This window comes from Pseudonaja textilis, chromosome 10 (assembly GCF_049901715.1).
Source record: "Pseudonaja textilis isolate UNSWEBS1 chromosome 10, rPseTex1.2, whole genome shotgun sequence".
Taxonomy (NCBI): Eukaryota; Metazoa; Chordata; class Lepidosauria; order Squamata; family Elapidae; genus Pseudonaja; species Pseudonaja textilis.
In genome coordinates, this window is record NC_141999.1 from 9261784 (window position 1) to 9281752 (window position 19969).

At 39.7% G+C, this 19969-nt stretch overlaps 1 protein-coding gene across 2 annotated transcripts in view; it reads left to right on the forward strand.

The window, feature by feature from the left end:
- Positions 1 to 19969, forward strand: part of CLIC4 (CLIC family member 4) — a 56116-nt gene that overhangs the window by 9142 nt on the left and 27005 nt on the right. The window contains exons 1-2 of one of the 2 annotated variants that reach the window (XM_026702609.2): positions 11887 to 11906; positions 18354 to 18463. In XM_026702609.2, coding sequence (XP_026558394.1) covers positions 18408 to 18463 — 56 coding nt within the window. In that variant the 5' untranslated portion in view covers positions 11887 to 11906; positions 18354 to 18407. Of the gene's footprint in view, positions 1 to 11886; positions 11907 to 18353; positions 18464 to 19969 lie in introns of those variants that run through there. The other variant, XM_026702607.2, reaches the window with a different exon arrangement.

Consider the following 19969-nt stretch of genomic DNA (forward strand, 5'->3'; position numbering starts at 1 on the left):
ACCAGCACAAAGAGAGTGCCTGGAGGCGACATCTGTGCTTTGACGATGTTCTCATTGTCTAATGTTTTGCCCTAATCTCACTCATTGAGAATATTACTAGTGGAAAGAGAAAAGTCATATCGAGTTCAGCTTTAAGCATAACAGTTCAGCTTTAATGCAGAGAGGCGTCCAACCTGAGCAACTTTTAAGACTTGTGGACCACAATTCTCAGAGTTCCCCAGCCAGCCATGGTTTGGATATCTCTGCTTCAATGTTTTCTTGGGAAAATGCACTACCTGACTCTGTTGTTACGTCCTCTAACCCCCCACTCCTTTAACGTCAAACTATCCATTATTGACTTCATCCCATTCCTAAGAGGTCCGTAAGGGGCGTGCGTAAGTGCACTATTGTGCCTACTGCCCCTGTCCTATTGTCCCCATTTATTCGTATTTGTTTCCTGTATTCTTACTCATGTTTATATTTATACCTACTGTCTTGTAAGCAATTGATAAATCAAATAAATAAATAAATAAAATAAACCGGTCTAGCTTCGGAGTTTGATTGTCAAGATCAAACTCTTGTTTTAGAACTAGGCTGCTCTCAAGGCCATCAGGTTTGAATGGAAAGGACGTTACTGCAAGCATACTTTCTCTATTTAATTTCAATTGTACTTGATTTGATTTGCATTAAAATTTATCTTTTATCCTGCCTATTTAGACCTTGAGTTTTATATATAACCTCAGCCTGCCATTCAGGGGCCAACTTCAGCCCTGGGGGAAAAAAAGTTACAAGTTCCTGATATGGAACTTAAATTGCTCTCCAATCAAGTATATCTACCCCCCCTTGCTTACCTGAAGGCCAGTGTACATCACCTTTTTTTGTCTTTGGGGTAACCTTATACCATACAGATGTACAGATGTGGTTTACTTGAGCCATGTTGCGCTTCTGAAAACGTTTGGATTGGGCTGTCAAAAATTTCACAGATTTGATTGTGCTGGGAAGACTTACAGATAGTCCTTGACTTACAACCATTAGTTTAGTGATTGATTGAGCTTACAACGGCCCTTGAAAAAAGTGACTTATGACCATTTTTAACTTACAGTCATTGTAGCAACAATGGTCGTGTGATCAAAATTCAGACACTTGGCAACTGATTCATATTTATGACAGTTACGGATTTCCGGTTTGTTCCTCATCGGAGTCGCAGCAGAATCCATGATCGTGCGCGGTTTCGCCCAAGCTCACTTGCTGGAGGGTCCCAATTGGGACCACAACCACCCTGGTGGGGTGGTGAAGAAGGGGGAAATCGCCTGGAGGGTCACAACTCCCCTCTCTGACAGGAAAATCCCTCCCAAAGGCAAGCCGCAGCGGTGGTCCTAAAATGGCCACCAGAAAGACAAAGAACACTCCGGGAAACTAAGTTTTGTGCTGGAGCAGAGAAGTAGCGAGCAGAGTGTGGACCAGGCAAAGGACATTGCTTTTGAGGTACCCCGGTATTAAAATAAAGGGCTATCTTGTAGGGAAGTGTGTGGAAGCGGTGACCAGAGAAAGTGAGAAAGAAATTGGATCTTATAAAACTTGCATTGGATTAATTTGGAGGAGAAAATTTAAAGGAAAATACTTTAACACAACAAAGTTTTAGAAATTAAACTGGATAACTATTGAATTATGGGCGCTTAAAGGGCATAATTAAATGCTGAAATTGAGTGTGTTTAAAGGAAAAGAAATAATAGCTAATGTTTAAAATTAGTGAACTTAATAAAAGTATTATATTCAGTAAAGAAAGTTAAAGGTAAAAACACTTAAGAGCGACACCTGATGGTACAGGAAAACTTCAGTATGTTTTTAAAAGTGTCTGGTCTTCTCAAGAGTTTGGATTTTGGAACTTAAAAGAAAATAAAAGAAACTTTATTATTGTTATAGAACCATCCAAACAAAGAGTCAAGAGTATGGATTGTTGAAAATAAATTCAGAAATGGTGACTCAGCATACACAAGAATAAAATAAACCAGAGGGGGAGGAGTTCTATAAAGAAGAAGCCAACATTGAAGGACAAAACAGAAAATTATTTAAGCAGGGGGGAAAAGGAATTAGAATTAAAAAGTTGTAATCTGATGGGTTGATAAAAGGGAGAATGGTTCGAAAAATGGATAAAGGGAGAGGGAAAAAGCAGAAAAAGGAAGGGCCAAAGAAAAATCAAAAGAGGGAGAGAGAAAAGTTTAATAACTGGAATGAAAAGTGGAGGGGAATAAGAATGGGAAAAAAGGGAACTAAGAGAAAGGACCAGAAAACAAAGAAAAATAGGAAACAAACAAGGATGAAAAGAAAGTACATTGTCCAAAGAGTGAGAGATAATGGGTGGAAAAAAAAGGATAAGGAAGGAGATTCCGCAAGGTAATATGTCGTGATGTATAAGAATATATTGGAAATAGTATTTTGTAATGTATAGATGATTCATAAGGTGTTTGAGAAAATATAATGCGGAATCTAAGAAAAATATATGTATTTGTGTTATATACTAGATAGGGAGATTGATATTAAGGTAGAATGAAGGTGGTTAGCAGAATTATTAACCAGAGGAGACAATTATATTTACAGATAAGGATTGATAAAATAACAAATGTGACAGAAAAAAAGTAATATGAGAAATGACAACAGAAATGAGATGAGAATTTTAGATAACATTGTAAAATAAGATATGAGAATATATTAATATAACATGAATTGGATAAGATAAGCTTAATATTTAACAATAATAAGGATAATGCAATATGAAAGTAAACAAATATAATGAACAGGTAACTATGGTCATGTTTGTATTGAGATGTAAAACCTGGAACCACACTGCTTGCCAAATGAGAATTTTTTATTTCAAAATGTAAAATAAAAGCAGGGAGAAAATTGAATAATGGAATTACTAGGTATGTTTAACTGATATGGTGGTAGGCATTTGGAGAGAGCTTTGAAAGGATGAAAATAAACATTGAAGGATTATGAATTAATGTGAAATATATGCATTGAGAGATATGATTGATATTATTAATTTTGCCTATACTAAAATGTATGATATATTGATGCCACACTATTACTGTATTGTTGTGCATATGAAGATTGAAACAAATTTTTGGAAAAAAAATATTTATGACAGTTACTGTCTCCTGGGGTCATGTGATCCCCTTTTTGTGACCTGACAAGCAAAGTCCATGGGGAAGCAATATTCATTTAACAACTGTTACTAACTTAACAACTGTTACTAACTTAACAACTGCAGTGATTCATTTAACAACTGTGGCAAGAAAGGTCATAAAATACGGCAAAACTCACTTAGCAAATGTCTTGCTTAGCAACAGAAATTTTGAGTTCAATTGTAGTTGCAAGTTGAGAGCTACTTGTAGTCACTTTTTAACTTTAAATATGGAGTACCACAAGTTAAAAGGACCTCTACCCTCTCATTATCAAACCAGGTTATATTTGTCCTTTTGCAACGATGCAACTGAATTCTTGATCTCCTAATTCTGTCAACAGCGTGGCTAAATGAAGTAATGGAAAGAAGGGGTTTCAGATATTAAGGAAAACCCATTGCTGCCTTGGAGCCGAGGGTAGCATGAAACATTTCAAAGCACTTTAAAAGTTGAACGGAGTCACTTTGCTCTTCATATATCCGCTTTAAGCATTTCTATTTTTAGTAGTGGAAGTCTAGCTGCAGTCTCTGTCATAACTAATTGTTTTTGCACTGCTTTGAAGATGGAGACAATATTTTTACAGAAAGAGTTTGTGCTACGTAGTTTGGTCAAAAGGTTTGTCCCTGGAGTGTCTTGATAATTGTATAATGTACTGAAAAGCAAAGCAAGGCACAATTAAATTGCAAAATTGTGTTAAAATGATCAGAGATTCAACCAAGGCTTTAACATCCCTTCTAATCATCACCTTAAGGATTTCACAGAAGACATTAAAGTCCAAAACATTGGTGACTTTTTAAAAATGTACTTGTTTAGCAGTGCATTTCTTCAAAAATTCAAAAGCAGTTTCCTTCTGCGGCTCTCAAATATTCAGCATTTTAGCCCAGCTATAGGAGCCCAGTAAGAGAGCCAATTTGAGGTAATGGTTAAGTTATCAGGCTAGAAACCAGGAGACCGTGAGTTCTAGTCCACAAAACCAGTTAGATGACCTTGGGCCCATCCCTGCCATTCAGCCCTAGGCAAACCATGTTTGAAAAATCTGCCACAAAAATTGTAGGGATTTGTCCAAATCGGCTACAAGAATCAGACACAATTGAGTGGAATAAAAGAAAAAAGAAAAAAATAGTACCCAATTATTCTGGAATAGAATAGAATAGAATAGAATAGAATAGAATAGAATAGAATAGAATAGAATAGAATAGAATTCTTTATTGGCCAAGAGTGATTGGACACACAAGAAATTTATCTTCAGTGCATAAGCTCTCCATGTATATAAAAGCTATAAGTGATGAATCATGATCATAGTCATCATAAAAATACATTCATCATGAAATATCTACATTATACTTGACCATGTTTACCCATGATTAATTTAAGAAATCAAATATAGTTTCATACCATGCACTAAGTCAAACACATTGGCTTGCTTGTGTAGTGATTGTCTAGTGTTACATTGCTTGATAGATCATGAACAACGCAGGCAGAGGTGCTGGATAGAGCATTTGGTGGTCCCAGTGATCCAGAGGGAAGGACTTCTAAATCTGGGGTCTCCAACCTTGGCAACTTTAAGACTTGTGGACTGCAACTCCCAGAATTCAAAGTTGCCAAGGTTGGAGACCCTTGTACTAAATCCCATTGCCTGTGGTTAGACAGTTAGAGCAAATCTGCTTAGTATCTTTACACTGTATTCCAATTAAAAAAAAACATCTTATGGTTGGTCAAGGACATATTTTCCATTGGAATAAACAGACATAAAAATAGTTACCATTGTCTGCTGTGTGCTAAATTATATTTCTCTTTTAAAATGTTTTTGTGGAACAAGAGTGGTTTTTACATGTTATGTTTTGTGCTGAATTCATGAGTTGAAAACCAATATAGCCTTTGTTTATATTTTTTTTACGGTAATTACTATTACCTTCGCTAATTTTGTTTCTGTCCCACCAGATTAGGTGACTTATCAAAAGAGATCTACCACAAAAAGGAAAAACTGTTGTAAGAGAAGGGAAAAAAAACCCATAATAAGAGCAATAGTTAAAATACTAAACGTTTTGTTACACACGGTAGTCTTTGATAAGTTCATTTTGGGAAGGAGTTATAATACTCTATGAAACAAAGGTGTGCATGGAGAATATTGGCCTCCTGCTTCCCATTATGTTACATTAGTGACAATTTGGATCAATTGAACACACGTATATGGGCCTTGATGTCTGACTACAGTTCAGAGTAGAATTTCCATTATTGAGCAAGGTCATTGTTAAAAGAGTCTTGCCTGACTGTACGACCTTATTTGTCATATCTGTTAGTGAATCATTGCCGTTGAATCACAAAGTCCTCAAGTGAATCCAGTTTTCCCCTATTGACTTTGCTTTTTGGGAGCTGGCTGGAAGACACTGCAATTGTTGTAAATATATGGTGGTTACCAAATGCCCGACTTTTGATCATGTGACCAGGGGATGTTTTCATAGTCATAAGTGTGAGGACTGATTATGTCATGCCCCGGTTGGAATCTGATTCCGAGGGAGAGGTGGAACAGCTGACAGGGAGTGGGATTGTGGCTCCGGTGGCTGTGGAGGAAACTGGGGAAGGGCACAGTCCGGCTGGGCATTCAGAGGAAGACCCAGGGCCACCTCCTCTTCATCCTAGGGCACGTAGGGAGGAACGGATAAGGGAGCAACATGGGTTATGGGGGAGAAAAAGGCCCTGAGTCCCTTCATTAGCTGCAGCTGGGAAAACAGGATAAAGAGGGTGTTTGCGCACAAAGCTTGCTGGAAGCAAAGCATGCATTATCTTTGTCAAGTCTTATCTGGGTTCTGGCGTCCTCCCAAATGTGTTTCCTTATCTTTTGAAGTCTTCAATTCCTTATCCTGCTCTGTTTCGTTAATTGCTGCAGCGTGGTTTGTGTTGGTTTTTATTTATAATTAATATGTACCTTGGGCTCAGATGGAATTTCTTCCCTTTAAAAACTGCTCTTGGGAGAGTTTTTTCTCCAGCCGATGATAACTGGACCCTGGGGGCCAAGTTGGAAGTATTAAAGGGACTTTACCTACTTTTGTGACTTTGTTTCTTTTGTGCCACGCCCCGGGTCATCACAGGTTATCAATCACATTTTTCCTATATTGCTATAACTTTGAACTGTTACAAAACAAATGGTTGTAAGGATTATCTGTAATTACAGTTGTAAGAAAATAATGATTTTTAGTGTCACTTAGTTAATGCCTTAAACATATAACATTTCTGACTCCTCCTTAGAGAAGTGAATAAAATTCACAGTTGTAAAAAAGGCTTCAGCAGCATCTAATTTCACTGCTAAAGCTTGTTTTTGTTAGCCTAAGAATAAATCAGGTTAATTACAAGATTGGTCAATGTTTCTCCCCAAAGCCATCATTTAATCCTTGCATTGTTGGCTAAACAAAGCAAGGAGCTTTTTTTTTCCTCTGAGAGGAAGTTGCTGTGGCCTGCAGTCGAATCCATATTAGGCATAAACTAAATATAGAAATATAATCCAAGAGTGAAGTCACATTTGCTGTTGCTGCTGGATGACTTTCAGATTTTCCCTCTTTTTATTCTTTTCTTTAATGGGTCCCATTTACCATTTTAAGATCCTGAATTTGTTCCATTCTTTATGGCTTAAAATAGTGTGTTTTAGGAAAACAGTTCGTCAGAAATAGAAAGCATGAATTATAAATGTCCCTTTGGTGTGCGGAGCTTTGGAGTTCTTGCCTTATGAGATGATGAACTGATTTATCAGGTTTATCCAATATGTCTTATACAGGTAGTCCTCGACTTACAACTGTTCAGAGTTACAACGGCACTGAAAAAAGTGACTTATGACCATTTCTCACAGTTATGACCTTTGTAGCTTCCCCATGATCATGTGATCAAAATTCAAATGCTTGGCAACTGGTTCATACTTATGACCATTGCTGTGTCCTGGGGTCATGAGTTCATCTTTTGCGACATGACAAGCAAATGGAGAAGCCAGATTTACTTAACAACCAGGTTGCTAACTTATCAACTGCAGTGACTCACTTAACAACTATGGCAAGTAAGGTCATGACATGGGGCAAAACAAATTGTGGTCTTAAGACAAGGATTATCTGTACTTGCCGAAAGGTTAAACATGAGTTTCACAGACTTTCTACTGTCAGTCATTTATCTTATTGCTGTAACGACATAAAGCTTGTTTTTATGATTTTCGTTTAAGCAACTGGTTATCAAGGATATTGAAATTGAAACTATTTAATCTTTTCAGCTTTACTCAAGCAAACCTAAATTTCATAAGCCATAGGAATATAGGGAAACTTCCAGGCTGTTGGCAGTCAAAAATGACAGCAGTTTTATATCTTTGCAATATATTAAGTAGCAAGAATTGTTCACATTTGGATTTTTCTGAGTAGTATACCTTACTAATCTATATATACTACAACTCTCGTGTCTGTAACATTTATCTAGGCGAAACAGTTGCATCATAAAATGAAACCTTTTTCAACCAAGATACTTCGAATGGGCTAATGCATCCAAAATCCAAGATGCATGACTTCTGTGGAATTGAAATTTGGCAAATTTTATAAAAAAATAACAGAATACAAAGTGTCATACAACATTTTCTGTAGTCAACAGCTGCTGATGTTTGATTGTGCTGTACAGTTCAACAAGGGATGCTTGCTTTCGAGGCAGATGCTTCTCTGAATATCTCCCTGAATTTTAAAGGATCTTTTCAAGTAGATTAGAAGCTCTGCCCTTATGGAAGGCTTTGAGGTAATTAAATATTTCTGGTAATTAAATATTTCTAAAACAACGATCCAATCATAAAAACATTCTAAAAGCCTTGTTGTCATTATGCCTGGAAGAATTATCCTATAGGAATACTATTTATAGTGGTCATCCATATGAATATATGTGTGTGTGTGTGTGTGTGTGTGTGTGTGTTTTCTTAAGTTTTCGCGGGTACTTACATGTATGGCATTCAGCTTTGTTCGGGTATTTTCCCACGTCATTGTAGTTGTGCTTTTAAAGTTGTAGCAGCAGAAGCCTGATGATGGCAGATGAGATTCTGCTGAAACGTTGCTACAACTTTAAAAGCACAACTACAATGACGTGGAAAAATACCCGAACAAAGATATATATATGACATTTTTTATGATAAAGCTTCATGGAAGTCCCCAAAAATGTTCAATTATTTCAGCTGGATACCATGATGCAGCTGGAACTTTTATCTAGAGGAAAGAGGAGGGAGGGAGTGATATGTACACCACCCTAAACTCTCCAATCAGAACAAGGATATCAATCAAAATATATACATTTTGCCCTAGGTTTGCTAAAACAGAAATAAATATAACATGCTGACTCAACAGATTAATGTATTTTTCTAGGGGCCCGCAGCCATATGTTTTCTCTGTGAGTTCATCCTGTTTACATTGAGATGCGAAGGGGTGAAAATCTGGCCTTCTTATGCAGTGGCAGACCTTCAACTTCACTTTGTACTCCTTTTTTTATAGAAAGACATTTTCTGACTTGACTGCTGAAAGCGATCAGCTGTAGGAGGTTAGGAAGTGGGGACTTTCAGCCGCTAGCAAGCTCTTCCTGGCCTTGTCTGGGCTCAGAAGCTAAGCAAGATCAGGTCTGGTTAGAGTCTTCAGTGGAAGATCAGGGAATACCAGGCTGCAGGCTAAACAGGTGAACCTGCTTAGAAGTTGGCAGTGATAAGCTGCTTCTCTCTGCTTCTGACAAGAAAACTGCAAGGACATTCATCCCTTCTTGTATACAAGGCCAGCTGTCTTCTTAGAAGTCGTGGTACTTTGCTTGGTGGCAGTTGGATACTTAGCTTTATCTAAACCAGCGATTCTCAACCTTTTCTTCACCATGGACCTCTTTTAAATACTTTTTGTGGTCACAGACCCCCAAAACTTAACTCAAGATTTAATCATAACATTTCTTCAAGCCTTCGTGGACCCCATGTGATGACACTGTGCCCCGCCAGAGGCCCGTGGACCACAGGTTGACACCCATCAAATAAAATCAGATGTTTATTGTCAATGCACAACATGCGTACAATGAAATTGAAAAGCCAACGATCCAGACAATGTGCTCTCCCCCAAGTGTTGTGTATCGTTTTGATTCCATGCAACAGCCTTATTCGGCCCAGTGTGGGTGTGTTATGCATCTGAGTTCCATTAAGAATTTTAAATACTTAAGTATTGAGTGATAAATAGTTTCTCCTAAATACGTTTCAGTCTTTGAATAGCTGTGGTGCTTATGAATAATGGAAGTGCCGGGATGCCAATTAATTCAGTACTTTATTCTTATTATTTTTTTATAAAGGAAGGCAACAGGCTGGGTTAGAATGGGAGAATCACCTTTTAACATCAGTTTGGAAGCTTCTGCTGCCTTTGCGATGAAGCCATATGGAACCTCAAGGTGGAAAGGGCATTTTGTGCCACTGCCAAGGCACATGCTGTACCAGCATAGAAGAACAAAGTTCTTGGACAAGAGCTGTTGAGGGCCCTTGCTAATGTGTAATATTGACTCCAAAGCAAAGCAGTTTTAAAAGTAAACTTGACAGCGGGCAAGCAGTTTTGCAGTTTTGTAATCATTTTACTTCAGCCCTGGAGAGTTTCATTGTGAGCACCAAGGGAGTCTGGCACAATTGTTGCATTGGGCCGTGATGGACTGTGCTGTCCAGCCAGTGTATGGGAATTGGATAGTTAGGTAGCAATTGTGAGCTGTTCCCTTAAGGGAATGCATCATGGTAAATGTAGTTAAGGTATCCTGGGAAATGTAGTCCATGTCACGTGACCACATCTATAATCCTAATTGGTCACTAAATTGACCCTCGATGGGTTGGGGGAGGTTTTCCTTACTCTTGGCTGAACTCATGGACTCGTGGTAACTGTTCTACTTCTTACAAGATGGGAGAAAAAGGATAGGAGATAAGCCATCTTTTTACCTACAAGACAGAAATGCAAAGGATTGGCCATTAAAGAAGAACTTCATCACAAATGTGAGTTATGAGGATACCTGATGAACCAATAAAAGTACTTTGTTATGGATGTTTTGTGGAGTTTATCTATCTGCATCTGTACAGGATACAGAATATGGACTCTGCCACAGTGGAGATTATTGCTTATTTTCCTGACGCAGGGGAGCCTTGAAGTGAATTAGGTTTAAGAGAGAATTTCCTCATGGCCACCCAATGTGGTTTTATAAATACAGGTATTCCTTCACTTAGGACTTACGTTTAGCTACTGTTCGAAGTTACGACCAGTCCTTGGAGTGCTCACTGTCCCAGCCCCGCTCCCCTGGGGGCATGTGATTGCGATCTGGGTGCTTGGCAACCGGTTCATACTAAGGATGGGTTGTTAAACTCCCTGTGATCATCATCTTTCCTGCTGGCTTCCCCAGAAAGTCAGTGGGGAAGCTGGCAGGGAAGGTCACAAGGAGCTGCTATTATTATTTTTTCCTCATGAGCCTCACTGTGCATCTCACACATGCCCACGTTCCAAAGTAATTGCTTGTCCCTCCTTAATGATCCACAGAGCTCTAATCAAAGATTTAAAAAACTGGTTAAAAGGTTATTCTACCCTCATGTCAGTGTTTCAGTTGGTTTCGCAATGAGGTATGCATAAAATGCAGCATCGTACGGGTAAGTCCTCGACTGACGACCAAAATTGAGCTCCACGTGGCCAAGTGTCTGGATTTGGATCACGTGACCCTGGGGATGCTGCAATGATTGTAAGTGTGAAAAAACAATCCTAAGTCACTTTTTTCAATGCCGTTGTAACTTTGAATGGTCAACTAAACAAACTGTGTAAGTCAAGGACCAGCTGTAGTCTAATTTGAGGGCAACCTGAGCACATTTGGCTTTCCCAAAAGCTGATGGAAGATATTAGTGGTCACAGTTTCCAAAGAACTGTAAAAATGCTTTTACAGCAGTACCTCCCAAACTGCAGACAAGTTGTTTTTTAAGGGGGAAGCAGCCTGTATAAAATAACAAAGATCCACAGTCTGGTCATTGAGATTCCACAAGAATATTTCCACCTTGTTTGGATTAAATTTGAGGTGCTTTCTTCTTCTTCTTCTTCTTCCTCCTCCTCTTCCTCCTCCTCCTCGTCCACCTTCTTCTTCCAGAGATGTGATTGGATGTGTGTGAGATCATCCTTTGCCTGATTTTTGTTTTGTTTTGTTTTGTTCCAGATCTCTTCTAGCTTTCCTCTCCCCCAGAATGCCTTTTTGCAATCTTACATTTTTAAATCTCAGTAGTTAAATTTCCCTTTTCCAAACAACTGCCTTTGTGGCATTGTGTCTGCTGGCATGCAAGCTCCATTTCTTTGGACCCTAATATGTGGTTAAACAGTATCTTGAACATTAAAGCTATTTTTCTGACTGCATTAAATATTAACTTCAACTTTGGAAGCTAAAAGGAGTGAACAATAACCCTATGGTAAATTGGATTTTCAGAAAGCTGAAACTTGGCAAGCATTTTTTTTTAAACATTCACAAATCTCCCTATGTCTGGCCAGCTGTTTCTCTCCAAGGACTGACTCACTGTTACTCCACCTTCTTCCATCCTACCGTTTTGCAACAGTTCTTTGTGATTCAGCAGCATTGACCTAATGCATCAAGGATTTTCTACTTTTGTCTTTTAAAAGATCTACTGACTCTTTCTTCGTTGGAAGAAGCAAAGGAAATGGCAGCACTTTTAAAGAACTGGCTATAGAAATAAAAAAAAATGAAAACTGGCAGAGTCAGGTTTGTTTGAATTCCAAGTCTGTAGTCTGAATTGGTGCCTATAATTATATTTCTAAAAGAATCACTGGTTTTGGATTACAATTGATTACAATAAAAGATGCTCTGATCTGATGCAATAAAATTTCACCCCATTGTCTCTTTTTCTGGCTATAGGACCCAGATTGAAAAAAAAAACCCATTAGTTTATAGAATTGGTCCTTTGCGATCAGAAAGTACGTTTGTATGTAGCTGTGGAATTATTTCTGTTAGATTCTGAGGTAGTTGATACTATCCTTAATGATGGTGTTCATTTTTATGTATGGTAAAGCAGCAAGGAAGGTAATTTAGATAAGTACTGAGGACTATTGATGATGGTATTTGGGTCTTAGTTCCTCTTTTTAGTTCCTTCAGGTGAGGAACCTAAAGGCTTAAATAGAATCTGGAGTCAATATGGATTAAGTGGGGACTAAGAATTCATAAGATATATGAGTGATGGCTTTGCTGGCAGAGAAGGAATTTTGACAATACTCTACCAATCCTACTTGGGCGGGGTGGGTGGGGGGTTGGATTAGATGACCTAGAAGGTCCCTTCCAATTCTGTTAATCTGTTAATGTGTTAGAATCAAATGGTCTGCATTGACTAACATGTTATTCAGAATATTGGTGCTCATTCTAGAACATTTTAGGCTCTTTAGAATTGAAAGTAGAAGAGGAGAGAGAAATCATCCTCCCGTTTTTACCCAATTTCTAGAATATCCTTTTAGAATCCAGTTATCTGTAAATGCAATTCTGCAGTTTTCATTGCAATGAGAGTTTGATATAAGTAAACTTCAGCCTTTGAATGTTAGCTGCCTTTAATCTTTTCAAATAGGCTGGATATCTATTTTCACATCTATTCTGATCATGGGACTATCCCAATGGCTCATAAAATGGGGCAAAACTCAATAAATGTCTTGCTTAGCAATAGAAATTTGAGACTCAGTTGTGGCTGTAAGGCAAGAACTATCTGGATTGGTTTAATATTTTGGCGTTTTAACACTGCCTGCTGTCTGCCTGTCTATCTGTCTATCTCCTGTCAGTATTATAATTTAATAACTCATCATAACAAATATTTCTGCAAAGTATGTATTTCAAAAAATGTTCTTAACTGAATCCTACTTCTGACTTAACTTGCTTTAAGGTCAAACCAGTCAGCTATAGAATGACAAGTGTTAATTAAACCTGCAAGAATCTCTCTGCTTCAGCATGGATGATACTCAGCTCTTGAGAAATACCTTCCCAGCCTCTTATCAAATGCCTTGGAACACACCCTGTTTTTATTCATGCTGAATTTAAGCACTGCATTTTTTTTTCTTTAAAAAAACACCCTTTGTTGAGCTGGATTATGCAAAAGAGAGCTTTTCAGAAGTGATTTGAGTTCTCCTATTTAATTGGCAACTGGGAATTTTCCCATATCAACATCTTAGAGTTATCATTCAATCTTGTACTTGTTTCCTAATTTTTGATGTATTTGAATCCAAATATTGCTTTTCTTTTGCAAAACTTAAGTCAATCCTCCTCTTTAAGACCTTTCAAAAACTGCCTTCAGTATTTCTCAGGCTGCCTCAACTGGTGTGGTTTGTTTAATCTGATCGAATCCCACTAAGGAAAAAGATAATTAGCTTTACAAATTGCTTCTTAAAGATGGACGCAAATAAGCCTGATATGGTGGTCACAGTTGTACTTGGCTACGTATATACAGAATTCTGTACAAATTAATTACAAACTCGAGAAGTTGCATGGCTGGGTCCTTTTTGAGCACCGAAGCCAATATTTTGTTGTCATTCTCATAGCCTCTTTTGCACAGGCTCTTAAAAGACAATTTGAAGCAAAGAATACAAATAAGGAAAAAAAAAGTTTTTCAGACAGGGTGTATAGAACTACAGTGGCTTCCTGGAGACACTATATCCGGAATTAGTTTGGGGTTGTATTTTGGATTCAGGGAATTGTTTTGGTAAAAGGGACATTTCCACTTCCTTCTGAAACATTGCCTTGTAAGTTAAATAAAAAGCAGATGCCTGCGTTGATTTATTTTTGTTCTTGAAAACTGTTTTTAGTGCAAGAATATGGAATATAAACAGTGTGGGCCAGTCCAATTACAGCTCTAGACTGTATGCTTTTTTTTCTTCTTGAAAGAATTAATCCTAGATAGTTATTACATCTCTTGAGAGCTTAAGAGTGCATGGGTATCCCACTTCATTTCATCCCCACACAAAACCCCTAGGTTGGGTTAAGAGAGATTTTGAGAGAGCCTATGCGCCGGAGGAAATTCCTTGTGTGTCCAATCACACTTGGCCAATAAAGAAAATATTCTATTTTATATTCTAATTCCACTTAGCCACCCAGTGTGCTTTTGAGTCAAGTTAGGACTAAAATTTGGGTCTCCCCGTTTTTAGCTCTTAGCCATTTGTGCCACATTTATTGCTATACTTGCCCCAATTCTATAAACCACTGTGGGAAGAAATATCCATCTGGTTCAGTTCCAAGCTGGGAGAAAGACACATGGAGGCTGATTGGAAAGATGGTTTAATGATGAAGCAGAGTTCTGGTGCAGCTGACCACACTGAGTTGAGAGTGGGGTGTGTGTTGTACCTTCTCTTGAGCTTTGCACTTGAGCTTCCTGTTCCTGTGCAAGAACATGTATTCTATTGGCTGTTGTTAGACTCCCATGGGGACATGTAGGGGTTATGTAGGGGTCATAGCTGGCTCTATAGGCAAAGTACAAATCTTAGGTGTTTATCTGATAGCAGTGTTGGTTGAAGTTTCCGAGGGTGATACAGTGAAGGAGCTTGTGTTCTGAAAGGGTGTTGAGCAATTCCTATTATGGCTTAATGGTTTTTTTTTCCTGAAGGATAATCCCACCATCTTGGAACTGACAGTCTTTTGTAGATAGGCTGGCCCAGTCTTTCTTAATGGGCACAAAATATCTGCTGCAGGCTATTAAGATGGAGTCTGCTTCCTGCCTCTAAAAAAACATGTTTCTCCATTTCTCGTTTCGGGAAATATCATATTCTGCCTTTTTTTTTTTTAATATTCCTCAAAATATTTCATTCTTCTAGGAGAAGTGGATGCTGACTTTCTACATTTCCTATGCTATCATTGTCTTCCCCTTCTGACCCTCCTCTCTACCCTGTGTGATCAGATACCAGCTGTTGCCAAGTCTTGAACTAGATCACTAAGAAAAGAAATGTCCTTGGTTGTTAATGGGCCCCGGATGACTCATTTCACCATGGAGTTTCAGCCATCCCTGCTTCTTTGAGCTTTCATATTCACCTTAATTCTCAGGGTGGGGTGGAACAGCTTACTTTCTTTCTGAAGCTGCATGGCTGAAATATTGTGCCTCCTACAAACTCCCTTTTGAGGTTCTTCTGGCCGCTTTACTTCAGACTGGAAGACAAGCAGAGGACGTGTTTTTCGATCAGTGGTGCATTGCTTCTAAACTATGTAGAAAATTTGCTACTTAATTTGTTTTTGTTTCACGCACATTTTGGATTCTTCAGAACATTTGACATCCGTAAAACATTGGTGTGAAGGGGAGAGAATCCAGCATGTAGATTTTAAAGTAGTCCATCAGAAATCACCCTGGCTAGTTCAGGAAGAGAGACTGTTGTGTGATGGGTAGATGGTACACTAATATTATCTTTCTTTTATCCCAGCCACATAAATAACAGAAGCAGTCACTAAAATATTGGCAGACTGTTGGATGGAGCTTGTGGTTTCTGAACTGGCAGACAGAACGATTGACTCTCTTATTCAAATCTCTGTGATACGTGCCAGGTCGATGCTTTCATAAAGGATTAACTCTTGGATCATTCTACCAGCAGCTGAGCTAGCATTAAAATTTGTTTATGTGGTTTAATAATTATTTAATAAACAATGTATTATTTCAGGGAAGAGAGGAGTTTACTGTAGGCTTCTGACGAGGTTACCTATAACATTTCCACTTTTTCCCCTTCCTCAGTGGTTTGTGGCTTGACTTCTTTCTTCGGCACTTCTAAACTATTGTACAGAATTTGTCAAGCAAATACATCTGGCTGCTTCGTTTTTTTTCTGAAAACTGACACTTTAGAGCAGGGCTGTCAAACTCAAGGCCCATGGACTGGATCCGGCCCGCAGGGTGCTTAGATCTGGCCTGTGGGGCCACCCTGGAAACAGTGAGGGACCAGCCCATGGTGCCTCTGCCAGCAAAAACGGAGCTCGGGAGGGCCGTGGGTGGCCCTCCTGAACTCTCTTTTCACTGGCAGAGGGTTGCAGGAGGCGTCGCAGCCGGAAACGGAGCGCAGGGGGCTGTGTTTGCAGGCAGAGTGCTCCGGTCACCACAGGCACCCCCGAAACGAGTGTAATAGAGTTGGCCACGCCCACCCTGGCCACACCGCACCCCCTGTGTTGAAACACAACCCTGATGCGGCCCTCAGTGAAATAGAGTTTGACACCCCTGCTTTAGACTTTCTGTATTTTGTACAACAAACTGCTGTGTCCCTGTAAGGAGGAGAGCTGTGCCTGAAGTGTTTGATCATTTCCTATGTGAACATTAGAATCTGGTTTACCTGATTAAAGCATTAACTGTCTCCCATTCAGGTACATAGCCATATATAATTTATTCATTCATTTGATTTGTCAATCGCTTACAAGATAACCGGTATAAGTATAAACCTAGTTTAGGTATAAGTATAAACATAGCCTGATGATGGCAGATGAGATTCTGCCGAAACGTTGCTACAACTTTAAAAGCACAACTATAATGACTTGGGAAAATACCTGAACAAAGCTGAATACCATACATGTAAGTACCCGCGAAAGCTTAAGAAACAAACATAGTTATGAATACATGAGATGGATTCGTATAAGAAAAATAAAAAGAAACAATAGGACAGGGACGGTAGGCATGATTGGTGCACTTAATGCAGGCCGTCTGTTTAAATACTCTGTTTCAGAAACATATGACTGTACCATGGGATGGTGTGACACCGCACCATGTTTGTAAACATTTTTATATGAAATTTGTGGTAGCAGTGGCTGCCTCTGTGCAACAGGGTGACGAATTTCTGAGTGCATATTTGTGGTATTTAATTGTGTAGTGAGTTGCATCAGCATAGCACACGAGCTTATCAAACTCGTGTCTCTGTACTATGTATTTAGAGCTCGTCAGGTACTGTAAAGGATTATGGAACTGGTCTTGGGGAAGGTATGAATGAACAGTTAAGGAACAACTTAAGAGAAAAGATTTATACTGTCCAGAGTAGTGTTTCTCAATCTTAGGAACTTGCCTGTACTTCAGCTCCCAGAATTCCCCAGTCAGCATGCTGGCTGGGGAATTCTGGGAATTGAAGTCCATATGTCTTAAAGTTGCTAAAGTTGATTAACGCTGGACGGAGAATGAAAGAAGAATGAGGAAATAGCCCAGTTTTGATTTCATTTGGTAAATGATGGGTGGAGAGAAACTGACAATTTTTAAAGAATCTGTTCACAACAATAAAGCAGCATTCCTGGAATCAGTTTTGAAAGTCTGGTCAGGTTACTTCTGTCTTTCCATCAAGGTGAGGTTGTGTTTCTTACATCTTCCTCAAGTTCATCTATTTATTCTTTTATGGGTCTTTAGTACAATAACTTAATTCCCATTGGTCCCAAGTTGTTATCTCTCTCAGTTTAACTTATCATGACCAAACATGATGCGTGCTATATCCGGTTCTTGATGGAAAAACTGTACATAAATCAAACTAACATTACGAATGAAGGCAAATATCCCAGGACAAGGTGTCCTCGGATAATGATGCAAGACTGAATTTGGGTCGGTCACCGGTGACCGACTCAAATTCGATCTCATAAACTAATATTGTATCATGGAGGATGTCAGGAATGAACATCAGGACCACATATTAAATTCCAATTAAAATGATTTATTACTAATCAGATTCACTGGAGAAGAAAGATTGAGTGCAATAGAAGAAAAAAGGGGACGACAGAGAATGAGGTGGCTGGATGGAGTCCCTGAAGCAGTTGATGTGAGCTTAAATGGACTCCGAGGGATGGTAGAGGACAGGAAGGCCTGGAGGAACGTTGTCCACAGTGTCGCGATGGGCTGGACAAGACTTTGCAGCTAACAACAACAACTAATCAGGCCATTGCACAAGAATCTACTAATGGTTACCACTGTCTTGGCTAAGGGTCAGGGGAATTCAAGAGGAGTTGGGCCTAGTTCATTTGTGGCTATGTAGAAGTTCTAGGCTGATTCCTGTTTTGACTCCACCCCCGTGCTCCGCCACGTCTCCTACACATGGGGCACGGTCCTTCTCTTGTGATGCTTGAGGCAAGAGTGTGAGGGCTCTGCTGTTTGTTAAGATGGCTTTCTTGTCTGACGAAGGAGGATAGTTTGACACAGCTTGTCTATTTTTTATTAATGTCTTTCCCCCCCCCCTTCTTTTTCCACAGGCTGGCAGCGATGGCGAAAGCATAGGCAATTGCCCCTTCTCTCAGAGGCTCTTCATGATACTGTGGCTCAAAGGAGTGGTATTTAGCGTCACAACAGTTGACTTGAAAAGGTAAGGAACTTGCTGTTCTGTTGTGACCTAGGCTTCTCCAAAAGTACGAAGCCAATTCCTCATCCCAATAAAACCCCTTTTATTTAGTTTACAGTGAATTCCTCTCCAGCAGAGTCTTTCACGAGATTTCACAACTACAGACCTTTATCAGGCTTGGAGAGCTGCCAGGCTGATATCTTCCAAACACCACTCTGTGGCAGACAATACATGGCAAGAAGTCAGGAACAGATCTTCACCCTCACGAATTGAACTAATTGTTTCCTGCGAAACTCCACTCCCCTTTCACTCCTCTTTTATTCCCTATGGGAGGGGCCACTCACTGTCCACCTGTGGCTTTACTCCGGAGTCGACCCTTGTTCCTTAGCTGTTCCCTTATCCTAACAGCTCTGTGCATGCGCACATTGAGAACAGGCTCCAGCTGTTCTTCTCCCTCACTGATGTCTGACTGAAGGCAGCTGATAACTGTCAGGTGGCCCTGACCCCATCTCTGTCTCCGACACAGAGCCCTCGTCCGAGCCTTCCCCAGACTCCAGGTCTGGCCCTTGTTCCTCCCCAACCTCCTCACTGTCCGAATCTGCTACCAGCTTCACTGGCCGCTGGCGGGCCACAACTTGTTCTTAGGAACCTCTTACTACACAGATAGTCCTCGATTACGATGACAATTGAGCCCAACATTTTCTGTTGCTAACAGTTGTTAAGTGAGTTTTGTCCCATTTTAAGACTTCTCTTGGCACGGTTGTCCAGTGAAGTTTAGTAACACAGTTGCTTAGTAGCACGGTTGTTGAGTGAATCTGGCTTCCCCCTCGTCAGAAGGTCGCAAAAGGAGATCACATGACCCTGGACCACTGCAACCATCGTAAATGTGAGCCAGTTGCCAAGCCTCCAAATTTTGATCGCATGATTAATGGTTGCAAGTATTAAAAACGGTCATAAGTCACTTTCTTCGGCGCCGTTGTAACTTCGAACGGTTGTAAGTCAAGGACTACCTGGATCTGGTTGCCTGGGAAAGTTTTAAGTATTTCTTTGAATTGTAAAACATGGACACATAATGGTGGGATGCTGCAAACGGTCTTCAACCGGGCCTGCTTGCAGTTTTCCTTTAGGACAGGGGTTTGCAACCTTGGCAACTTTAAGCCTGGAGGACTTCAACTCCCAGAATTCCCCAGCCAGCAAAGCTGGCTGGGGAATTCTGGGAGTTGAAGTCCTCCAAGCTTTAAAGTTGCCAAGGTTGGATTCCCCTGCTTTAGGAGACTGTGTTTGGATGGCAAACACCGGTGGATCCCACCGGAGACTTACAGGCTAGGATCATTTTAACGACACCTCAATTAACTGCTCCAGGTTAATGTCACTCTCAAACTCTACCTTAATAGTTTCTTAGCAGGGTGCAAATGGTTTCAGTAGAAACCACACTCTCATATTGTTTGCTGTGTTGCTTATTTTGAAGCTTATGGCTTGGCAAGGCTCTCATTTCCTCCCCGAGCCTCCCCGGTCTTTGCAGTGCCAAAG